Source organism: Anser brachyrhynchus (genome assembly GCF_964034855.1).
Source record: "Anser brachyrhynchus genome assembly, chromosome: 15".
Taxonomy (NCBI): Eukaryota; Metazoa; Chordata; class Aves; order Anseriformes; family Anatidae; genus Anser; species Anser brachyrhynchus.
This window is the reverse complement of record NC_137733.1, coordinates 1,372,839-1,398,965: the sequence shown is the minus strand read 5'-3', so window position 1 is coordinate 1,398,965 and position 26,127 is coordinate 1,372,839. Positions and strand designations below refer to the sequence as shown.

Below are 26,127 nucleotides of genomic sequence, written 5' to 3'. Positions count from 1 at the left end.
TCCAGGCCTAGGCCATGTAAAGACAAGGTAACCAAAATTTTTCTTATTGCAGACACACTTGCAATGAACTGTAGACAAAAGTTGACCCTACGGAATTTTCTGTTTCAGGGTTGAAGTGGAAAAAGGAATAACTATCCAACTCTCCCTTTGAAAAAAAAAAAAAAAAAAAAAAGTTCAGGTATGACTTCAAATATATCAATCCAAGGCATTTTTTATCATAAATTTTGGTTAGATCATTTGGAAATAAGAAAAAAAGACGAATACCACAATCTGTTGGTCAAGATCTCCACATCATCAGTGATAAGTTCAAAAGCCTATGCATTGAGAAAAAAAACATTTTTGACTAACACAACTGCTACATACTGCCTCTCTGTGCCACATCCATTTCAAAAACTGTGCAGTCTGCATGGACAAACACAAGGGCTGCCGCTGGTACACAGACCAACTGATCTTCCCTGGTAAGTTTTGAGTTTTAAGTATCCTTCCTCAGCTGCTTTAAGCAATGTGTTTAATGGCCAGGTGTGCCATAAACTGACACAAACTTTTAACGTCAGAGCCATTGGGCCAAAAGACCCTCTCTGGCCATGAATCCTCAAAACAGCATGAGAAGACATCCTTTTCCCATGCCTAGTTAAATGGAAATGATAGAGAGCATCATTTCCAGCTCTTTCAGACAGGAACTCTTCTCTACCATGTTTTCACGTGTCCTGGCACTCCTGATCCCCAGAAAGTCCTTTAGCCTCTTCAGTAAATGCTTCTAGGGAGTTTGGATTTAGGAGGTTTGGAAAGGAGAGAAGAGAATCACTTAAAATAAAGCACTGCTGAAATGTGTTCTACGGCTTGGGGAGATTACTCACACACGGCTAGGTGGGGAAGGGTAAGCACGCACACGTGTATACTGTATATATATTTAGGTTAACAAGTTTAAACAATTAATAAACAGCTTCTTATGGTATTTGGTAATTAAAATATCAGGTTTGTATCATTCAAAATAGTGCAACCTACATAGTAATATACAGGAAAATTACACGCATTGCTCCTATTACCATTAATATGCTTTTGCATATCAGGATGACAGGATATCCTTTTCCATAGGATTAACCATTTGCATATTTAATTGTATTCTTTGGCCCATTTTCCTGTGAAACTTTGTATGACAACATAAAGACTTTGGCTTGGAAAAATAAAAAATAAAAAAAAAATCCCGTTTTTCTCAGTGACTTATAAACTCAAACAGAATTCAAACCACCTTTGTTAATAATTACCACCTCCTCTAGAATATGCCCATCACAGAACATTTGCTACTGTGAATAACTGTGAACCTCCAATTTCCTTTCTTTTTTCACTTTTGAAGATCATTTATACTTCAAATATTGCACATGTCCGCCAATTTTATTTTATTTTATTTTTTTCCAACTCTCTTAATCTTGTCCCTACAGTGAACAAGAAAAGCCTCATTCCCCGCAGAGGAGGGCACGGGAACCTTGTGAGGGCCTTCAACTGCATAACTGCAATTCCAGATACAGTTTGGCAATGTGAAACAGAACCTAAAATATATTTCCAAACTGCTTTTTGCTATTAAACGGGCTCAATAAAATATAATCAGACTAAAGAATCCTGTAGTGATGATGTAACATAAATCTCTTCAAAAAGGCTATTCTTATGTACTGCAATGTACAATACTCAAATAAAAAAAACTATATTATCATAATCTTGTTGCTGAAAAAAAAATACCATTTCTTTTAATAATACTAGAAGTGCAAAACAAGACATTCTCTACTAAAATTTCATGTCACTGTCAATTTTACCATTTGCCCACAGTAAAGCTTTGTACCATTGATGAGAAGTGTGGAAACCTTCATCAATTCCCAGTCTCACCTCATTCAGAACTTTACAGTGCACTGGATAAGTATCATAATATTTACTAGTATTTATTTTCACAGTTTTAGAACGTGCACATAGAAATATAATTTTTGAAACAGATCAGTGAAAACAAATACAAATACAAAAGGGAAAGGAGAAACCATCCAGGAGTATAGTCGCTTATTACCACTACTTTTGAAGAGCTGGAGAATCAAAACCATCTCTCTTTTAAATAGGTAATACTATAGTCAATGTGGTTATCTACTAATAAAGGTATTGCATGACAACATTAGAGCATGGTTATATACTCTACTAATTTAATATAGGTAAAGAATTGAGTAAAAGGAGTAAAAAAGTGTCACTTAAATGCAAAACAACAAAAGCCTTGTAAATAGTGAGGCAACTTAATTTTACTTATATTATTTCTGGTTCTTAAATTATAGATATGACAAGATCATCACATAATCAGCAGTGGATTCTTACAGCTGTTTAGATCTGTATTCATTTTAAAAACAATTTAAACCACAGCAGATACATCCTGCAGGATGTAACCAAAACGCTCCTGAACCTGCAAGAACAACAGAGTGCATTTTCACTGCTCTGCAGGGTGATGCACACTTGTATTCCTGACTTCCAAAGTCGCAGGACATTGGAAGAGCACATATTCTTAGAGACCATACTCTGTACACAGGTCCAGAGAAGCAGGGCAAAAAAAATTTTTTTGAAAGCTTGATTTGAGTGAGGAGCTTATTTACAAACAGTGCAGTAACTCTCCTCCTGCAGAGCAGAGAGAAGCAAGGCAGCATTTCTGCTCCCATTTAACTGAGGAGCAGACACCAATGAACATGAACAACCACCTCTCCATCCCGCAGACATTGCTGCTACACTGCAATGAAGGTGAACAGGTGAACATGGGATTAATTCCACGATGAGAGCTAAACACCAACAAGAATTTTACACTATGTACAATATGTGCACATCAGACAGAGAAGTCTGCATGATCTGAATGATGGAAGAGACGTGACGGTCTTGAGGCTACTCTTGTGTAATTTAACTACAGCTTTGTAGGTGACTTCAGCCAGAGCAGGTTGAGCCTTTTCTGTATCATATCTTATAGTTTCCTGTACTTGCATACAAGTCCACAGGTAAATACATAGCTGTGATTAAATTGTGATTCCCTCCTACTGGTAGCAATTATAAACATTTTGCTAATACATTTAAATAAGATAGTACAGGCTGTACGGAGAAGGGAAATGGCTTGTACCATAAAAGTCATACTTAGAAAGGCCTTTGTGCTCTTTTAGATGTTCCTTCATCACTGTTATACTTTGAAGGCTCTGCTCTCAATAGGAAGGAAGTTTAGATTAAAAAAATAACATCAGTAAAATAAGCAAATTAGGTATATCAGCTGAAAACTGTTTTTATGTTGCAAACCAGATTACCCTATATAGGAAATATACCTATTTCAAAGGGGCTTTTGAGCTAAAATAGACCTAGAGCTGGGAAAGGTAAAGTTTAGCAACGGGATACATGACATAAATACATTTCATCTTGAAAGAAGCACATGATGTGATGATCAACACTTAACACAAACTACCCAAGCCACACCATGGTTGCTGTTCTATATTAACTAAGAGATGATTTTATCATAAAAGATTTGTTTTCACTGGGTTTCATATATAACATATGCTAAATGCAATGTAAAACAACAAAAAGATTCACCTCTTGAATTCTTCCTAAATCCAGACTGAATCTAAGACCCTTAGATTCGTATCACAATTCCTGTTCTACATTGGTGAACCCAGGGAAGGAATAGTACCAAAGTCTTCACCAACAATGTACCCTAAGATGCATATGCTACACTGCAGAAATATAAAAATAGCAAGTTATTCTACAAGGAATAGATGCTAACACTCTTATTTCATGCTGGACAGTCACATGGTATAAAGAAAACTATGATACTGGCTAGATTAGAAGTACCAAAGAATCCACAACAGACAGGTGCAACCTTAGTAACTACTTGAATAAGCACAGGAATCCATATGACCTGCAAGTTTTAAACTGTATTCACTTGCAGATTCAATTTAGCAGATTTCAAGGTTGGGGATAAATAGACCATTACTTTACTAAGCACACCTATTTGAAATGGCTGAGTTAGAACCTATAGCTTCTAAAAAGTCAACAGAAAGAGAGACAGAAATACTTTCAGGACACATCACCAGCATAACTGCTTCCAAGCCTTTGGTGCCCTGAACTGCCATCAGGAGGGAGCTTTCCCTCTCTACTTCTGTCCCCCAGCTGGTGACAGAAAGAGCTTAGCTTTCCAGCACAGAAACTCAAAACTACATAGCTCTAGTTTTTGCTGCCTTTAGAACTCTATAAGAGATTTATTTTCACCAGGAAAACAAAAACAAAAACAAAAAAAACCCAGCATCAACAACAAAAAACACCCTGATTTCCCTTAGCTTTATTGTAAGCCTTAGTTTACCTCGTAAGTGTTCCTGAAAGATCACAGAAAGAGAGACATGTTCATGAGATGCTGCCAAAACATGGTGAGCTGGTGGTGATTTGGTTTCAGTTTGTCCACAGCACTCTTTTTCCTAACCAAGCTTCTTAAATAGCAGAATAATGAATTTTGAGCAAAAGCTACCAAAACATTAAATGAAAATTTCCAGAAATACAAAGAACTCTCAATTTTCATTAATTTTATCTTATATATTAATGTATCTTATTTCCATGCTTTTAAGTTAGTGGGTGCCTACACTGCTCTATGAAACACAAGCAGAACACAAAATCCATTTGAAAGAAAAAGGAAATTTTACTGTGGTGCAAAGGGAAAGACAAAAACATGAAGAAATTCTACAATGTCTTTAAAAGAGGAAAAAAGCAAGAGGCAGGCATGTCTATGTAGCTGTTTTTACCTCCATGTACCTACTCCATTCCTCAGCAATTCAATATCCTGCCTCCATAAAAGTTGTCGTCCAGGAGCAGTGTAACACTATGGGACATGCTACCAAGAATGGCCCATATCATTTACAGCCTGATTCAGTTCCAGCTGGAGTCACGGGAAATCTTGGTGATAGGAATGACCAACAATCTGCTAGAGCTGTAATCAGGAAAATGTAACAAGTCACCAGCACCATCCAGAAAGGTACAGAAAGGATGGCCACTTATGCAGGAAGATTCTTTTCTCCTCTTCAAGAATAGCAGCAGCTAGAGTGAGAGAGAGGGAAATACAGAAAGTCTTGATCTCAGTTTAATTGAAAGTCAACGCAAATATATCAACAAAGCTCAGGCAGTATTCAGAATTCCACACGTCCTACGGCTGAGCCTCACAAGCTGTGGCTTGTGGCTCTACTCTTAAAAGTTTTTCCTTCAACTTCTCAGCTTCATCTTCTTTACATGTATACATCAACAACCTCACCAGCTACTCATCTAAAACCCTACATTTTAGCCTTTTCTTCCCCCTGGATTCAGTCATAATATATGCCAAGATCAAAACCACAAATGCATGCAGATTCTTATCCCTCTACTTTCAGTATCTGCCTTTTTTTTTTTCTTTTTTTCTTATAAGGCAGCATTTTTTATTTCCATGTGAGCAACTGCTGTGCAACATTATCAGGTCTTCTGTCTGTCTCTTTAATTTGGTTTGGTGTGGGATTGTTTTACACATTTGTAGCTAATAACAAATCTCTACTGTCACCAGAAATTTGCTCAAATCAGAAACAGCAAACACTGGAGTATATTTCTTTTCAGTTAATTTGCTTGTACATTTCACAGAAGGATAAATCCACCTGGGTTTAGGATGTTTACATCTGGATTTCAACAGTTTATTTAGAAAATGTTTAAATTGGGAATTTTTCTTTCCCAGAACTTTATATACAGTATTTGTCTACATATTGAAGTATGGGTGTCTAGCTGCAGATAGAGATGACATTACAAACAACTTGGAGTCAATATTTTGAGTGCTTTAAGATGATGTGAAAGACATAAGCCACCACTGAGCTTCACGATTCACTTGGTAAGCTTCTCAGCGACTTACAAGCTAGTTTTTTGATATGACACCAACAAATAGTCTGTCTGCTGAAACACACCAGGTGGTTCAAAATACTTAAGATTTTACTTAATCTACTATGATTTGGATGGAAAATGAAAATTTGCCTCAAATATTTTAATTAATTGTTACAACAATACTTATACCTTTAGCGCATTTGCCTTCGTGTAGACCAAAGACAAATATTTTATACACATGGGAGAGGGTTTTTGTTTATCAAAAGTATTGTTCATTCCACCCATAAACATCCTAGCCCTGCTTAGCTCATACAACTATTTCTATGAGATGGGAATCTCTGCAAGGGCAGTCAAGGATCTTCTGTTTATAAGAACTGGAGCCAGTGAGGCACCAGAAAGCATATCATGTTAATGACGTCCAATAATTATGACCAAATGTTGAATAAGGAATACTCAGAAGATATTTATTCTGGACAGAGTGAAGATGGCCATAGATATGCTTTCTGAACATAGATGTAATAAGATATACTAAGATTTTTGGAAGCTGGGAAGGGATTTGGAAAGCCCAAATCCCAGTGCATTTCATTCCTTCAAAAATATCATCCTTCACCTTTATGGTGAATGTACAAATACATTTTTAAATACCAAGAACTCATTGTGGACTGTTTGGTAGTTAAAGTCAGCTCAAATCTGTTTAATTAAAGAATTGTAAACAAAAAATCAATAAGCCATATTTGTCTATCCCTACGCATCATCTATATTACTTCCCATTTGCAGCTCTCCTCTGAAGTATGCTACTCCACACTAACCAACTTGCATACTGTACCTCTGGCATGCAGATATACAATTACAACTGATGTAAGAATGATTCTATTGAGAAGAATTTTAGTTTAGGGAAACAGGGGTTTTTAGCTAGGGTAATATTTACATTTTCCAATTCACAGTGGTAATGGTTTCCCTGTTCACTGACCTTCAGTGAAATGTAAGGAATAACACTTGAATAATCTAAACTTCCTCTACACACAAAAAAATAGAGCAATTCTTAGAATATCAGGAGAATGGCAGAGCACCACCTGTTGATGCTTTCAGTATTTAAATATATTAGCAATTTACTTCTTTAGTTTAAATAAAATTTACAACTATACACTCTACTCACGGAAGACTTCCTCTCATCCCTTCCACACTCCCTTATGGTTATAGGGCGTGGGGAAGGGTGTGTAGAACACATTTTGTTTCTGAAACATCCTGATTAACCTTTACTAAAAATAAAAGCCATCCTTGTTATGTGAATATCTTTGCATACCAGTGAGTGATGATACTGTCCCTTAGCTGTGTGCACATATTCAATTTATATGACAGATTTGATTAGAGAGGTTAAGAAACTGGTCTGATGTTCAACAAATATGTATGATATTCCAGAAGGAACAAGTCCCTTATAAGGTGTTAATCCTTCATGGTGTATGCAAATAAACAATATTGCGTTCCTTGCCGATAACACTGAACATATGGCTGTTGGTGTTTGATACTGTATTAACAGCTTTAGTAATATTAACATACAGTTCATTAGATATCAGTAACACGCTAAGAACAAAGAACTACTGTGGGTTGGGATTTGGTTTGGGAAATGAAGAAATAAAAGAAATACTATACAGCCCTGAGTAATCACCAGTAAGGGGCAAATGCAAACTTACATACATATTAGGCCTCAAGGTTACTAATGATGTCCACAGCTCCACAATAAGTGACATATACTGATTGCTAAAAATATATACTCTGGATTAGGCAGTTGTGAATTTTTTGACAAGATGACTGCAGACTTTTCAATGAACCTAGCTTGTAATGGCAAGTGCATGTGAAATATAAGAAAAGCATTTGTACATTAACATTAACCAAAATCTACAGGGCTTCCTTTTGGTACACAGCAGTTCACATGTTTGGGGCTATGGTCTTCCCATTTATTTTCTATCAGTCTAGAATGAACATATTAATTTTCTGCTAACACATTGTGTTTTATTGATTAAGGTTCTGGGGCTTGGAGGTTTTTTTTCTGTTTTTTTTTTTTCTTTTAAAATGATCATGAAGCTAAAATATATTTTTGAAAGCCTAGCTGTCTGTTCTCTTTCAGTCTTTTTTTTCTTTTAACTGTGCAAATGCATTCCTAATTCTTTTTGTCTGTGTCATAGTACATGCATACCATATTGCTTATCCAGTACTAAAAAATCATTAAACATTTCTAAGGACAAAAGTACATTGAATGATACTTAGCAACAGAAATTAGAATAACCGAAATAGTAAAATAATTAGATACAAAACAGCATAGTTGCCAACATATATTGGGGCTATTCCAGTACAGCTTGCCATTTATATAAAGTATACATAAATGGCTATTTTTTTTCTCCTTTTCAACAAGACATATTTCAAAAGGATGCTTGAGAGCATACTAGTTTACCTATTCATGTACAAAAGTACACTGAGAAAGGGAGAGGTTTACATATCATTTACTATAGCAGGATACTGTTAAAGGAAATATTCTCCCTCTAAGATGGTGGCAACTATTTTTCCCTATAGATAAAGTGTTCATGGAAAATTTAAACATCTGATTCAATGCTAGGCATTTTCTTATACACACGTCTATTGCTACAGGAATTTAAAACCCTTGGAGTTGAGTACACGCTATTCCTATTTGCAACATAAGGCAAAACATGCTCTGAAATGTACATGTCATTATGGATCCGACCATCCCTCGAACAGTATGATGCTGTAGACTTTATGGATGACCTTAAATAATTATCATTTCTTCCTTTGGATGGTAATGAATATTTATAAAGATCAGTTGGATTTCGCCTAAGAGATAAGTGCTGGTCGTCACGATACGAGTGCAGAAAGGGATTATCTTCTGAGTGAACAGGATACAGGGACTTGCTCCGCTTACTGTCCTCTAGAGCATGAGTTAAAAGTGAGGCTTTGTTGCTCAACAGTTTGCTTGAGGGAACACTAAACATGCTTGCATATGGACTACTTTGTAGAAACTTCTCTTTTTCTTTCAAGCTTATACTACGAGAAGGTCTTCCAGTATCAATTTCCCTGGACTTATCAGCAATATTATCAAAAGAATGTTGCCTGCTAATCCTCAACTTGTTTTTTTTATGATATTGCAGAGCATTATTATGTGACCAACTATGTTCATATATTTCTTCAGGAAGTGATAAGTTTGTTGTATCCTGCAGCATCTGATCTTCCTCAATATCATAGAGGTTCCCCATCCGCAAGCATGCGTCACATTTATAGGGAGATCTGCCTGAATAATGTCCCGTATAAGTGGGCAAATTAGAAAGACAGCTCCTACAGTGGGTGGAATTCTGTCTGTATCTATCATTCATGTCAACTAGGGAAGCGTTTTTATCTTTTAAACTGTAGTGCTTTGCATGAAGTTTATACTGGTCATTATTTGGAAGACTGTCTTCATTATGTAAGGGAGTCCTGTTAGCATGCTCTGCTTTCCTGTAGTTGTCATTGTGATCTTGATAAACATCAGGAAGTTCTATAGTTTCTGGAAGGACAATGTTTTCGATGTACTGAGGTGTGTCCAAGTGGAATCCTGGCTCGTTGTCAGCATCAATTGTGTAGATTTTATCCCGTGGAGAGCTCTGCTTGGTTTTCAGATATGTTAGTTCCACTTCACTACAATCTTTTGGGTATTTTGATGCTACTGTTCTTTTTTTAAAATTGTCCTTGGTTTTGTGGTGCTTGTTGTTATTTTCTGGTTCCATATGGCAAGTAGCTCGGCTTGATGTCTCCGATACATCTGAATGGACAATCTCTTCGGGAAGGTATCTTTGGCTTTTCACTGAAAGTTGCCTGTTTTCATCTGACCCGTTTTCCCTCTGGGAACCTTGGCTCTGACGTACAGATTCTTGACGTAAAGATTCAACAGATTTCCTCCAAAGCTGCCTGGGTCTGGAGTTCACTTTTGCTTCTGCTGTTACTGCAACCTCTACTGTATTTGGATTGGACTCATTCAACGTGAGAGGATGCTGACCTTGGAAAACATAGTTGTTAAGATTGTCCTTGTGCCGATTGCCTGGAAGTGTCTGCAGTTCACTCACATTTTCACCAAAAAAGTTGTCCTTTGTCTGAAAGGATCTGTTATCAGAAAATACCAAGTTTCCCTTATCCATGACCATGTCCATAATCAAGGAACCCCTCTGAATAAAATCAGCTGTTCTTTTGGGGGAGTTAATTCTTGAAGGATTGATATTGGTCATATTTTTTGCTGTTCGTAGTAGTTTTAACATGTTGGATTGGGAATTGGTCAAAGTAAAGTCAGGAGACTTCTTTTTTTCTTCAATATGTACTCCATGAATGCAGCTGTAAATACCCTGTAATATGAGTAATATAAAATAAATTAAATCACTAGATGTAAATTTAAAATACTTTCATTTTATTTTTATTGGCAGTAAAGAAAAAATAAACATTACTCATCTAATTAATTGAAAGATTAAAAGTAGATATCTACCCTTTTGGCATTTCTTTTCATCTATTTGGAAGGATAATTTCTGCCATATCTGTTGGCAATGTAAAGGAGAAGGAATGCCAGTATTTTACAAACCAGTGGTCTGTGTTGGTCTCCCACGCGTATTCCAGAAAAAAAAAAAAAGATTAGAATTGACCTCAAAAGGTTCCCTAATCCCATCACAAAATGTAACTAACCTTCAGTAATGGAAACACTATTATTCTAAACCAGTGATTAAATTACCACTCTAAAAGAAGCCTGCACTCAAGCTATTTTCTTAGATATTATGGTATTCTTCACTTTCACTGAAATGAAAACGCTTCCAGTCATGGCATTTTTGCTTTCCTGTTTCCTATCCTAGCACATATGAAAAAATCCTTATTCTTTCTAAGCCTGAAATTGAGTTCATTTTGAGCAAAACTGCTTAAGTCCATCCTGTAACTCTTACTTGAAATAAGTATTTTTTTTCACCAGAGAGGTTAAAATAATTTCACATGTAAAAGGCCAAAAGGATAAAGTTCATATACAAAATGTGGAGGAAAAAGTATATATGCCTTACTAGGCAATCTCTAACAGGCTAGGGCAGAGTATTTTTAATGCAGTTCCAATAAGGTCCAATTTATTCAAAAGGGTAATTTCAGTATATTTTTAACCAGTTAGGCAATTTTGTACCATTTTCAATTATCCTCAGCTATATAGAAAAATCTTGCAAAGTCCATTAGCTAATGAAAGTGCCACATTAAAAAAAAAAATAGACAAGAAATACTCATTTGTCAAAAAATATAACAGAAAGCACCTACTTCCTTTATCTTACTATTCATGTAAGTTACTTGGATATGTAAATTCACTTTGGATTTGGTAATATAAAAACTAAAAAACTGTCTTACTATCTAACCAAACACAGTGACACTTGTGTTTGACCTTTTCTCATATGGGTTATTTGAATTTGCTATGAAGAAAAGCCTACATAAAAATTAGTCCAGTACTTTCATCACTTAAAATCCACTTGTTTAAGAAATACAAAAACCTGAGAGCTAATGTCTGCCATTAGCATCTCTACCTTTCTTTCATGAAAATTTCCCCTAAACATATTAGATTTCAGCATTTGATTATCAATTATCCTGACATATGATCATTCATACCCTAGAATAATTCAATGGAGAAAAGACTTCCCATGGAGTGCCATTACATCCTAAGGCCACTGATCAGTTTGTTAATGCTCTAAGCAAGTATTTCAAATGTCTACGTGGGAATAAAAAAGAAAGGTGACATTTTAGGGAGGCAGGCTTATATTGCCTATTGACTAAAGCAGGAAAATGAAAGCAATACTAACCCTGCTGATTGAGAACAACAATCCCGGTCTATCTGAGCAGATTCCAGTGAAGCAGAATCTAAGTTTCCAGTAAAATAAGTGTTCCCAGATAAAGGTTATTAAACTGAGTGCCATGGCTGCTGCAAGCATGTAAAACACTCCTGCCATGTTGTCAATATCCAGCTGGCTGCTCATGACTTCGTTCTTCTCATTGTGGCAAATGCCAGTCAGCCAAAGGGTTTCTAACTCTTCCATTTCCCCTAGGGACAGCAAGGAGTCAAAACAGAATGCAAAAATTAGTGCTCACAATATTAGAAAGCCTTTGCAAGTTTAAAAATACAGCACCTTTTAATGTCTCATTTGTGAAGCACTTATCTAATAAGTGTTTGCAAATATAACAAATTTCACGTCACAGCACCCTAGTCACAGATGTCCTCAAATTTCATTAATTACTTCCTAGAGCTGGTTGCTCTAGGAAGCAGGACCTATATTTTAACTTCTTCCTGCCTACTAACACTAGCACCGCTTGTTACCAAGAGGGGATGCAGAGGGCTCCCATCCCAGGGGATTTGGAGCCCCATCCACCAGAGCTGTGGTCAGTGCCTGCTTAGACCCAGGAGGCTCTTCCCATTCCAGTCCAATAGATGCCATCACTGCTCCCACCCGCAGGTCCTGCCAGTAGAAAGCCTGAGTTTGTACTTCAGAGGTGCCAATGCACACATGGACGCACGGAGACAACCTTACAGACCAGCACAGACAGCAGGGACAGCAGCAGCACGCTCATAAACACAAATTGCACTCGTGTAAGCACAGATGGCCTGATCCTCTTCCTCCAGTCCAGCTGATGAGGACTGAAGCTTGCTGGTGAAGCAGGCACACACTCCCATTTGTGTGATTCACCAGTATTTACAGATCCCTCAAACACTGACATGGGCTAAGTCTGTCCAACATCCAGACTCTATGCCCCTTGCCCAGGCACTGGCTCAGTCCTTCCAGAAGTCCACTAATAAACCACATCTGTCCCCGCACTTGTACACACCAAACAGAAAGTGGGATCACACCAAAACCAGCTAGGAATTGAGTTTAGTAAAGATATGGGACAGACTTCAGTAACCAGACATAGGGCTCAGTCAGATAAGTGCTTGACCAGCATGGTTACATACCAGCAGCCCTTTTTATGCCTCCTCCTCCCATTTACATAGACTTGTTCCTGATCCGCTTGACCCCTTCCTTTCCCTGCACTTGGCCCTTCCCCTAAACATCCCAAAAAACATTTCACACTTTCCCACAACCCCTTTAAAACATACCATAAAAAGTTTCCTCTTTCCTATCAGACATCTGATAACCTTACTTCCCCTTCTCTTACAAAGTTCTGTTTGAACTTCTCCCATTAGGTGTGGGCTCTGCTATCATTTCTGATATCTCTTATTCCCTACAGTTTCAGTATCTGGCAATTTCATTACTTGTTTTCCGCTCTCTTGTTTTATTTTTTTATGTTGAATAGCCACTAATCAAGTAGCCTCATAGCCCCTTACAATCCAGACATTTACATATCCTTTATATCCACCTATACCTTACAAGAAATATTTTTACACCAGTCTCCCAACCAAAGAAGATGATTTTTGGATGTTAAAACACAGACAATCCAATCAACAAAGATTAAATGACAAGTTAAAAAATTCAGTGTAAGCAATAACAACCAGGTTCAGTATTAGGCTGCCGCGAGGTGCTGCACCGGGCCATCACTGCAGTGCTTACCAGTTACATTTCCTCTCATAGTTGGCTGCATTATGGTAGTAGGTAAACTGATTCAGAGATTTAATCACTTCCTGATTTACAAGCACTTTACAAGGAAACGATACTATTTATCAAAACTTTGTGCCCCCCCCCCCAATACTTTTAGGGCAAAGAAATGACAGTCACCAACACTGGATGCAAAATTACCCAAAGAGTTATGTTTGCAGATGACACTAATGTACAATTGGAAATACGGAGCTTGGCTAGCATCCTATACATGCATCAAGTGAGGAAATATGGATGCATAGGATATAGTCTTAAGGAAAGTCTACTGTGTTCCATACACTGCCTGCTTTCAGTAGAAAGCAACATTCTGACAGCAATGCCTGGGATACTTGTAATACACCCCTTTTTCTGTTTAAGTTTCTTTAATTTATTTATATATGTTTAAATAATGATTAGCAGTCTCTCTCAAATACAGTCCTTTTTGTGCTTTCCATCTGTTTTCCCCCACAGCCCTGGGCAATGCAGTAAACACAAACCCTTCCCACCTCCAGTGCTCACTTCTGCTCACTTCCAGCTTCTCTCTTGCCCAGCCCTGGACCTCTCCTTCTGCTCCCTCTGTATCCCATGGACCATTCTGTTTCTTACTGCAGCCTCCTTTGGCCTCTTTCTGCTGCTACTGCCTGCCTCCTGAGCAGCCGCAGGAAAATAAACAGTACCATCATGTCTGAAACAGCATTCCTGCTTTCTGGTTCTGGCTATGCAATATCTTACTGCAGTTAAACCACTTCATTTACTCAAAGCTAAGGAAGCAGATCAACTCTCTCCCTCTGATGCATATTCTTAGTCTTAGCATCTGTTTCTCATAGAAGAGATTTGGCCTCAGATGAAGGATGTTATCATTTAGCAGTGATTGCTGCTGCCAACAAGGACAGATGTGTGCAAGAAACTGCAGTTGTTACTGCAAAGATTGTTTTTATCTTGCACGATATGACATTTTCAAGCATCACTGTTGTTCTACTTACTGTAGCATTGCATGCATATACATGCCTTTTTACTCTGTTGGGGATATAGTCAGCTGAGTAATTTTTTTATTATTTTTAATGGCATAAACTTCATTATGTCTAGAAAACACACCAGGCAATACAGAGGACCAAAACCATTTAGGATATGCCTCCAATCTGGGGGAAGAATTTCTGTGCTACTGATCCATAATTTTTACCAAGGGATTAGGAAATGCATTTTCAGCACTGTAATCCATATATCATGGGAGTAAAGATCAGGGAAAAATGGCTAGAAGCTATATTGACATTTCAGCTACCTTCAAACCAGACTATAAGATCAATGACCTGCTGTGAAAGAGCATTTTACAGGATAGAGTGCCAGGCCAACGGGAAAGGTGAAGTCCACTGACAATTTTCATGTGTGAGTTGGAAGTGGAAAACAAGACTGCAATGGAGAAATCGGTTCTCAGAGAGGGTAGAAGAAACATTGAAGCAGAAAGGACAGGTACTCGGCACTTTAGCAAAGGCATTTCACAAATTTTGCAAGAGCTTATTCAGTTCCTAGTTAATTCTGAGTTTCGTTTTTTGCTTGAAGCATGAATTGGACCTCTACATCTGAAAAACGCAAAGCAAGCCTTCTCCCATGTTATATTGCTCAGTCTTCAAAACACCTTAGAGCATTCCCAAAGACAAAAGTCTATCTTAATGAATATTTAAAAGACTTCTAATCCAGGACATAGACACAATAAGTTATTAATTGTAACAGTATTGATATTGCACACTGTCACTACATTGGTACTTGGGGTTTGTTGTTGCATTTCTATATCCTGGAACATTTGGATTTCTTTTGTTTAGTATATATGCAAACACACTAAACCTCAATGGACTGTTCCCCTTGTCTGTCTTCCAAGTCCTCCCGAGGTCTATGAATAAAACTCACAGAGGCTATGGAACAGTCTAAAGAGAGAGTGATATTTCTGGTTTGGGCATTATTAGCTGAAGCTCTGACAATCAGCCCTTATTACTTCCCACAAGAAAATTCACATCTCCCAGGATTGTCAAACATCAGTTTGATTTGACTGCTGTGCCCTTTTACAGGAGGAATACAAACCCCTTTTTCATTAGTTTTCCATGCATTTCTTTCCCTTTGGCTTGTACATCTAAAGTGACTATTGATAATCCACTAACCTTTCCAAAAACATCACTGCAGAAACAAACCAAGCTTGTTTGAGTCCAGATAAATGACAGTGTCCTGGCAAGCTGTGAAGAGCAAAGCCTCCCAGAGTCTCGCAGACCATGCTGTTGTAATAAGCTTTTCATTATATGTGACAATGACAGAAAAGACTGTTAATTAGTAGCCGAAAGTAATGTACCACAGTGTCATAGATCATAAAGCACTCTGAATCATTGGACTGTCATATTTATGAAATTATATTATCTAGGAATGGACAGATTAGGCTGGTAATTCTGGTGTGTATATATATAAATTACTCATTTCCAGTGTGTATATATATATATATATGTATCTATATGTGTGTATATACATATACACACACGTGTGTATGCACACAGACACACAAACAAGTTATTCATTTAACTATAATAACACTTCAACACAGCTGACTCTATAAAACTGAAAAAAAAAAAAGCCTTATCTATTTGATGCCATTGTAGCCCATTTTTTTTAACCCAAGATATTTACAGAAGGCAAATATTTCACGTTTCCTTTGTTATAGTTGGCAATCCAAATTAAAATAGCTACGGTTTCTAAAATGCATTAGGATATGATTTTTCTCACAAATACCTCTGGTATACGGAATTTTTGAATGGGGGTGTGGATTCACTCTTTATAAAAAATCAACCATTTAGAAACTTGGCCTGGAGCTAGAACTCAAAACATCATTGAACTTCAGTTAAATTTTGGGTAAGAAAAAATATTTAAAAGTATCAAGTCCCTTCTGAGAAATTTTCTTTCAAATCCTCTTGGGTGGTCTGACTTGTGAGGTGAATGTGTAGGGTGATGACACCTATAGCTGTATGCAGTCTTGGCACTTGAAAGACCAGAAATGTGGATTATTAGGCATTGGAGAGTTCAGTTGTCTCCATGTGTGCATAATCCTAATTAGCAAGCATGAGCCTCAAATCTTCCACGAGACAAACCTTGGAAGTCAACAGCCTCAATATACATAAATGTCGTGCCTCAATGAGCCCAGTGTTAATGGAGTTCAAGTCTAACGGAGTCTCGAGATACTTATAAATATTTATCAGACTTATTTTAAAGCTTTTTGTTTTCATTTTAGATGCTTACTAGAAGGAATGTCACACCACAATCAATTTCTATATGCATCCATGTGTGGGTGAGGTTAATGATTAAATGAATTGTTGTTCTGTGCTGCACAGGTGACGGAGCACTGGCACAGGTTGCCCAGGGAGGCTGTGGAGTCTCCTCATCTGGAGATATTCAACACCCACCTGGACATGATCCTGTACAATGTGCTCAAAAAACAAAACAAACAACAACAATGAAAACAGTAGCATTACAGTAAGATTTTTTTTTTAATTTACATAGTGCTATGTCATAAAAAGTCTGCCTCATTTACAGTGTAAGACTCAGAGTAAGCAATTATTATCAAGATCCATATTTCAGCAGTGTTGAGGCTCCACGCTATTCATTTAAAATGCAGTATGCTCCTCTCAAGCAAACTGCAAAATTCTAGCTCTCAGTGGTAATTCAAGACTATTTACAATGTTTTTAGGTTACAGGGCAAACAGTACAAACATTGTTTTGACTTTCTCTTGGGTTTGCTCCTGTGTATGTGGTGTGCTCTGCTTTGGCTGCTATTTGCACAGAAATGTGCTGTTTGGCCATTCTGACTCTGCCTTCCCCAGAAGTGCCTTTCTGTCTGCATTTTAGTGCAGCACCTCTAGCATATTTGACACTTTATCACTCTGGGAAGAAATGATAAACTATCCATCGCACCCTCAGAACAATTTCTTCACAATAAAAATGTCATTATCCAGACACAGACAAGGTATAGGTCCAAACGTAGAATTACACGCTTTTCCTCATCATAGCCTTTAGCCTTTTTTGCAAGCTTTGGGAAGTGTCATCTATCCCTGCCATTGTCCCCTCTGAGCTGAAAAACATGATCCCCTCCTGCAGCCCCTGGCCCTTCCCCTGCAGATGGGGCTGCTCTCAGGGTGCCTTTTAGAGGTGCCAGAGCCCTCTGTTTCCTGGGCCTCTTGTAAGGGCCTGGCATCCTCTCCTGGTTCTCAGCTTTTCTCATTAAGCCACCTTCCTGTAAGAGCCAGCAACTTCCCCAATGATGGCCCAATCATGCTCAAAGCTGTTTGCCTTATGCGTCATTTCACTGATGTTATTTTCTTCTCTGAGTGTTTTTTCCCTTGACATCTATACATGCATCCAGGAAGATGTGCACATGCTAAAAATAAAAAATTAAAACACAACAACAACAAGAACAAAAACCAACCCAAACCATAATCCATCACTCACTACATGCACTTACAGAAAAGCAGTTTGAAGATAAGCTTTTTGTTTGTTTGTTTTAGGAGAAAACAACAGCTTTTCAATATTTGTCTGATGTGTTCCTCATACTTTGTTAAAAGAAAGAAAAAAAAAATCATTGTCATCCGAATAGCTCCCTAGTTAAAAACTTGCCAGAAATAAACAAGGACAAAGCTTTATAATTACATCCAAAAAGAGAACAAAAAAACTATGATAGCCTTCTTTGCTGCTTATCTAAAAAGCAAATTATAAAATCAACTTGCTGCTCCATTCCAGGGAAGAAAGCAAGACCTCAAACTTGAATGGCACCTGAGCATCTTCTTCCCATCTTCCTGAGGATACAGGTGCAGAGAAAAGGGTCAGAGACGGAAAGGGCAATGCCTAACCCTGTAACCTCATGATGGCAAAATCAAGAGCATACTTCAATAGTCAAGATGTAACAAGCACCAGAAGTGATGCACACCCAGTAGCGCCTCCATCTACCTTTTCCAAGCCCACAGCCATAGGGCTTTTATCCTTCTCCTCCCCAAAACTCTGAGAAGCACCAAAGGGCATCATCTCAGCCAGAACAGCTGTGGGGAGAGCTACATTGTGGAAGAAAACTACCCCAAAAGCAAAGTAAGCCTATGACTTACTCACTCTTGGGAAGTAAGCCAAACCTGAACTGGGTTTCAGCATGGCTTGGAAGCACAGCCAGATGAACCACAGACTCATGACAGTCCAAAATATCACACAGAAACCTGAGGCACCATTTACTTTTAAAAGTTGTGCTGCATTCAGCCAGTCCCCGGCAGGGAGCAAACACCATCAGGAGCTTGGATGAAGTGTTTGATGGAGGGAAAGGGAAGAAATAATAACTGACAGAGATACGACTTTGGAATTAGCTCTACACATGAGAAATGCTTGTCAAGAAGCCATTAAATTAAAGTTGAGGGAGGGAAGAATAAGCAGCTACTTACAAACAGTCATCACAGTCAAAGCACTAACCAAGTGGAAAAGGAAACAGAAATGATCCTTGTGAAGAATTCACTATTTTGTTGTGTTTCACTTCTTTATATTCCCTGCAAAAATAGCTATCCTATCAAGTAAGTAACTTACAATGATTTTACAGCATTTGTAATTGGAAGACCTGCTTTTATTCGGATTCTTTTATTACTCTCCAAATGATCAAAATAAAATGTTAAATAATGTGTTTTAATATTCCTATATGCATTAAAGTCTATAACTCACTGAGTTCTTATTTTTCTTCTGGGGGAGTCAGGTGTTTTTCTGCTCTACTCTAACCATCTAGGTTCCTATCCATCCTCCCTGGGTTGTTGGCGATAATCAATGATGGGTACTTGGGTACTCTGATGGGTACTTGGGTACTTGATGAGTTCTTGGGTACTCTAGAGGGATTTTTCATCAAGTCCTTACCTTAATTTTAATCTATTTAATTATTCTCACACAAAGACAGAAGAAATCTATTTCATATCCCTTCTGCATTCAAAAAAGGTGGAATCTGGCTTTGTTTTATTGGTGAATTATGGTGGACCCCTGGTTTCAGCACACCTCCTTGGCACAGTGCAGGAGGAGGCCACCACAGCAGGAGGTCACAGCACATGTGGCAGCGGAAGGCGCAAAAAGGCACAGGCTATGACTGAAGGCATGTATGATGGATAGTGACTCTTGCACAAAGTGCTAAGCTGAGGTTCAGCCTGAGGAGAAAGCATGCAAGTAAAGAAATCAAAATATACAAATTGTGGATCTCGAATGAAGCGGTTAAATATTTGTGTTCACGTTGGACAGATGTGGGGCATCATTTTCAGAATACTGTGGCTGCACTAGCAGAATCATCTGCTTATTCATGCTGGGCAAACCGGACAGTTTTCAAATGTAGGGACAGACTCACACTTTTCGTGATAACTCCCTCTAAGTGTTGGTGGAGGAAGGTAGCACTGCCTAATTTGCAGACCCCCAAAAAAGGGGCTCTTTACCCTAAGCAGAGGAGTCAGGAGCCAAATGGGTTGATGTGTGTTTGGTTCAATAAGCTCATCAATTTCAATTTGACCTAGTTATGAACGATAACAACACGACGCATATAAGAACTTATATAAAAGCACCACGACCTCTCAAATTCAGCCTGGAACCCCCCAGAACAATCTCTCTTACCATGGGAATCTTCTGAGTTATCTCCCCTTGTAAAAATAGTAAGAGGAACACAGATGACTGACAGTAAAAACCTTATGGTGAGCTAATGATTGCGCTCTGCATGCCCCCATTAGTTGCGGATGAATTAACAAAACTGTTAAGCACGACTTTCAATATTACAATTCCTCTCACTCTTGTTCAGCTACACAAACAGCCTCCTCTTATACACTCTCCAGTCACATTTGTTCCACCCACTGCTTAAGGAGGACACTAAATATATAAACAGAAGATCACTGGGATTGTGGGTGTATTCTGCCTAAGCAGCACACACTGAAAATATGTCTTTATAATCACATACGTATTTCCTTCTTGAGTTTTAACAGCCAGTGTGAGTCACACTGCTGCACTTCCTCATAAGTGAGATTTGGAAGGCTTATGCTAAAATATGAAAAAGAAAGAAAAAAGAAAAAGAAAAAAAAAAAAGAAAGAAAGAAAAAAGCACTTTCCTCTTCCAGATATAAAAGGGGCAAATCTTACTTCTACGGTTACCTATTACCCCTAAGGAGTGGGAAGCAATTATCCGCCCAGGAAAACAAATTTTTGTGTATTAAGCCATCCTAAAAGCACATAAAGATTAACCAGAATTTAAAGATATTAGGAAGGGGATAACAGACTCTCTATGGAAACTCAAACCAGAAACAGTTTTCTTCTTTACATCTTGTGTCTCTAATTGCTCTACAGGTTGAAGCTTTAAGGGTTAAGGGTTTAATACAGCTATACCATTTGACCCTCTTTTCCTGGAGGTATCTTCCCAGATCTCCATTTGAGCTGAGCTCGTTGCCTGCAGGTAGCACAATAAATCAAAAATGCCTCACATGTAGTAAGTGTTCAATCTGGCCAGCTGGCTGATATTCTCCCACTCCTCTCCATACTTGCCCTCTTTATGCAGCATTTTTCTGTCCTCCATTTCCACTGATTCCTGCTGTCATGAGTCTTCTGTCCCTCTGTTCTGATTGCATCCACAGAGCTAAAGGCTCCTTACTATCTTTCTCTTTGTCCCATGCACCCTTTGAAGCCCTCTTACCCTCTTAATCCCAAATCAGCTTTCCTGTTTGCAGTTCAGTATTCTCATTTACTCAAAAATGCAAAAGAGAGAGAGAGAATGAGAAAGAAATAAAAATAATTTCTCCTCACCTACTAGGCCCTAGTGATTCTGTTCCAAATCCCAAACAGCACTACAGAAGATTTCAGAACCAACATCTTGCAAGCCAGTTTGCAGTATACTTTTATCACAGTACCATTCTGCTCCAAGTCACACCATGCAGCCCAACCCAGAGGAGCACAGGGAATACCTGGGCCTTCAGACAGCTGGCCAAAAGGCTGAAATACCCAAAGCTGGAGGAATATGAGTGCCATCACAACTGTTGCAGTCCAGCAGTTACAGACACGCTAAATTACTCAGCCTGTGTGCCTGAGCCTGTAGGAACCTATCAAACCACAAGCTAACACACGAGCAGTTGACAGCTGCTAGGGTAACAGGCTGGATTCGGGGTATGTCAGCCTGCCCAACTGCTCCTTCCAGAGGTTTATGGAAGAAATGAAAGCATGTATTGTGCAGCTCTTCAGTGTGCAACCTGTCTGTTCTGACACATTGCTGCTGTTGTGGACAGAAGATCCAAACAAAACGACAGTGTTGTTTCTTAGCAGCCATATCATTTTAGTTGCTTTTGAACTTATGGGTGCTCCTATTTCTCAACAAAAGATTGAGAAATAGTCTTCTGCATCTCAGTAGGAATATTTTTATTTCTCAGTTAAAAAAAAAAATCCTCTTGTGACTAAAGCAAGACAAAAAGAAGCACAGCCACCACTGTGCTTTAGAGAATTACCTTGATGATCAACTATTTCAAGTAAAACTGAAGATACGAGTTGTCAGTTGCAAGTCTACACAGATGAGTTGCGATGCAATGAGACAGTAAGGTGTACAAAACCAGAAATTCACTGATACACTTCACTTGTATTCTTTATACAAGAAAAAGCAACTCCTAACTCAGTGTATTAAAAAGGTTCAGCATTCCAAAGCAATTAAAGTTATTAATAACATAAATTAAAATTATTAATAACATTAAAATGCATATTCATCTCAACTTCCTATGAACTGGGCTATTCATATGAACCTGCACAGACCAAGTGATGAAACACTTTGGGTCTAATCTTATTTGCAAGACAAGTAGCTATTCTCTATACTTCAAATTCCTCAGTAGCTCCTTCCCATGCTCCTTCCCTCTCTCTCTCATTTTCTGACAGTTAGAATAATAAATTCAGCAACTTGTAGATTGCTTCCTTCCACTGAGACTTCAGAGTTGCTTTCCCAATGTAATTGTCAATTGGCAATACAATTTGTTCACCCAACAGAACTATCCTCAGGATCAGATCCCTACTCGTAGATACATAAAACTCACCCAGTCTAAGCTTAAAGCTATCCCTAACACAAACTTACGTCCCTTTGTATTTACCTTAATTTTTTTCTAGTACTAACAAGATACAAAAGAGGGTTCAAAGCCATTTATTTTAATGTAAAAAAAGCACTGTATTGTGGAAATTATGAAAAGATGTTCTTGCATGACAAGTCAGTAATACTTGAGTTGGATGTTTTCCATCAGTGAGGAAGAGGGAGAAGGTTCCTATCAACTGTGCAAAAAAATTCATTTGAATGTATAAGTGAACTCATTTTGATACGAGAATAATGGAAGAAGCAAGGAAAAATCAAATGAGAAAAATCACAGGGGAACGACACATGCAGAGGAAATTGAAAGTTATAAAATACATTTCAAGATCTCAGTATAGTGTAAACGTAAAAAAGAGATGAAATCGAGCTTTATGTCAGTGGAATCAGATATACTTTAAAACAAATTGGTCTTATCCAAATATCTAGCATCATATCATCCAAAAGGTTCTCTCCTTCACTCATTAACATAACAATTGTATCAATAAATTGTTTGCTCAACTCATTAGTTTTTTTCTTATATTTATGAAACTCATTAGATTTATAATCATTCGTTGAAACCAGTCCATAGAGATGAACATCCTATTACATATATTGAATAATGATTCAATACTTCTAGGCGCTTTGCTATTTTATAGGCACAGTGATAGAGAATAATAAATTCTGCAGAAACTACAAATGTGAAAGAACTATTTCTACTTTCACTTGTGTATGTCTATTTATTTAAAGAACCTCATTCAGACTCCAGTGTGAATTTCCCACCATTTTCATCTTAAGATGAAACTTTCAGCCCAATCATACTTGCTTTAGTCTAGAAAACTTCAAAGAGATTTTTAGTGATATAGCAAAATGATGTTTGTCTGAACTCTGTGTTCATCCCTTCTGATTCATCAAAACAGAGTTATATAAGTTTATGGATAAAAAGATTGCTTATCGAACTACTGAGGTTAGACCTAGAATACCACTATCAGGTCATGCTAGTTCAAGGCAATCATTCATTACATTTAATTTCCTGGTGTATTGTTCCAGTTCACCTGCCATGTACTTTACAAAGTAGTAGAAGTATTTTCAACCTCATAATTATTTTTTGTATTTTTTTTGTATCTTTTTTTTTAATTAATATTCTGAAAATTATAATCTAGATCTGTGACACAAAGAAGTGAGACAAGGCAGCAAACATTTGTAGGACTAAAGGAAACATACCTATTTCTACCCAACAGATATGTCCAACTGCTATTCTCTTACATAGTGCATAAACCATTTGCTGAACAAGTTTAGGAATTCTTTACAAGAGAAAATGATCTTTTTAGAATTCCAGGCTTGTTCAGAATACATTCTAAAGGTATTGAAAAGTACTACAGAAAAAATACCACAAACACTCATAATCCCCAAGGCTTGTGCATTCAAAACTTTTGCTTACCTTCTGAAGTAATCTAAGCATCATTGAACATGGGAACAGATATTTCATGGTAAGCTTACATTCAACTGGATGTTATCTGTATCTATTGCTATTCTGTAAATTATTCATATGGAGGTTTTAATACCAAGTTTTGTAGATGACTCAATTGTTTTATTTTCAGCTACTAAAAATGGACTAGAGAGATAAGCATTCATATGCTATGTAAGTTCACAGGTCAAAGCATAAATACATGATAAGATTTTTCCCTCTTCCTTCCCTTCCGTTTTCTCCCTGATATTAAGGGACAACATGATACGTATAAATGCAGTACCTTTGGTATTTTGAGGAATTTTTTCTTGAACAGGTTCAAATAATTTCCCTTCTATTTCGTTTATTTTCTTTCCCTGGAAATTCATTTATTTTTGTTGGATGAGAAAGTATCATAAATAATGAAAGAGCAAGCAGGAAGAAAATGCAAGATGAAAAGAACAAAAACCTCAGTGATGCTCTAGCAAAATCTAAAGGCATTAGCCCATGGCCAAGAAAGACCTCCGATCCTCTTTCAGGATGTACCAGTCTTTTTCTCCTTTAGTTTGGGACAAATAATTCTATTTCTCTGATTCTGTGTCCCTATGTAAAATGGGTCAGAATTACAGCATCTAATACTTCTTAATACTGTTACAAAAATAGGAGAATATTCTATTCACACAATATTCACAAATAATAAAGCAAAGGCTTTAGCCAATTATTTCCAACTGTTTTAAAGAACGTCATTACTTGAAACCTAGTCACTGTGGGTCATATATTCATTACTTAGCAAAGGAAGAAAAAATTCTTCCATAAACCACTTGAAATACAACAGATTAATAATGGTGACACTAACATCTCTACATGTTACCCAGAAAAAATCCATCAGTCATGACTATTTTGTCTCTTCCAGACATCATTTAGTATTATAATGGAAATAAAATCCATGTCCTGGAACACTAACACATTTGGTGTTGTTAGTTAGTTGTTGTTGATTTTCTTTGTTGTTTTTTGTTTTGTTTGTTTGTTTTGATGGAACAGGAGGCCACTATGCTAAGGCCTTGCATACAGCTGTTTAAAACTGTCCTATTATAGAAAAATTTACCATTCTTATCCTCTATGACATTCTGTTAGTGACCATAAGTGCATATCTCTTTTACAATGAAGGCGTCTCTTTCACTGACAAAGAAATGTAAAGTTAATACATGTATCTATGTAAAAGAATCAAAATGATCATGTAACACACACCATATTCTGATCTGAGGGAGGATTTTAGTCAGTCATAATACAGGATAGAGAAATTGTGTTAACTATCACATTTTTATTCACATGTACATGTGAAAGGTTTGAATTTTCACTGAGGCAAAGAAATATTTCAACAGTCAAAATGTACTTCGAAAGCCCTACGTGGAGAACAAGCCATTATTACTCTCTACAAACATATCAAAGATGTACAGTATTTTTTATTTTTTTTCCAGTAGGGCAGAAGTGCCAAGAGGGCCTATGCATCTTCTGGTTTTGTGTTAGAATGACAAATAGCTGGTTTGAAATCCAATAAAACCAGTCAGCTTGCTTCAATTCCTACACATGCTTATACTAGAAGGTAATTAACCCATCCTAATTAGGGACCCTTCACACCAGTTCAGAACTGAGCTAAATAGTTCTAAGTTGCAAAACAGAGAGAGAGATTAGCTCCTCCTCTACTCTCAACTTTCATTTGTTGTATTGCAAACAAAAAATTTGCAGTCTTTTTCTCTTCTTACCACAAGGAAAACCTCAAAGACCTTATCAATGAGGAAAAAATTGACATGAATTCCTCTACCTACAAGTTAGGCATGGATGAGCTAACTTGGTCATTCTGAAAGATAACTGGTCTATTAAGAAAAACTCTTCAGGAACTGCTCATTTAAAAAAAAAAAAAAAGGGAAAAAATAGTTTAAAAAAAAGGAAAGAAACGAATTTAGAAAAATATAATTAGAAATGCTGTTTAACATTGAGGACAACATTATTTTGTGATGTATATGGAAACACTTTCTGAAAACAGATGTAAGTGTCCATGGCAGTAAAACGAATTATAACAGGGTGGAAGAGAATTCCTG

At 37.4% G+C, this 26,127-nt stretch overlaps 1 protein-coding gene across 15 annotated transcripts in view; it reads right to left on the bottom strand.

Annotated features, from left to right (window-relative positions):
• Nucleotides 1-2,213: 2,213 nt before the first annotated feature.
• GRIN2A (glutamate ionotropic receptor NMDA type subunit 2A) overlaps nucleotides 2,214-26,127 on the bottom strand; it is a 214,984-nt gene continuing 191,070 nt past the window's right edge. For 14 of the 15 annotated variants that reach the window (XM_080556983.1, XM_080556995.1, XM_080556982.1 and 11 more), the window contains 2 exons: nucleotides 11,721-11,959; nucleotides 2,214-10,253 (listed from right to left, as the gene is read on the bottom strand). In XM_080556983.1, the coding sequence (XP_080413109.1) occupies nucleotides 8,463-10,253; nucleotides 11,721-11,959 (2,030 nt within the window). In that variant the 3' untranslated portion in view covers nucleotides 2,214-8,462. The remainder of the gene's footprint in view (nucleotides 10,254-11,720; nucleotides 11,960-26,127) is intronic. The other variant, XM_080556990.1, reaches the window with a different exon arrangement.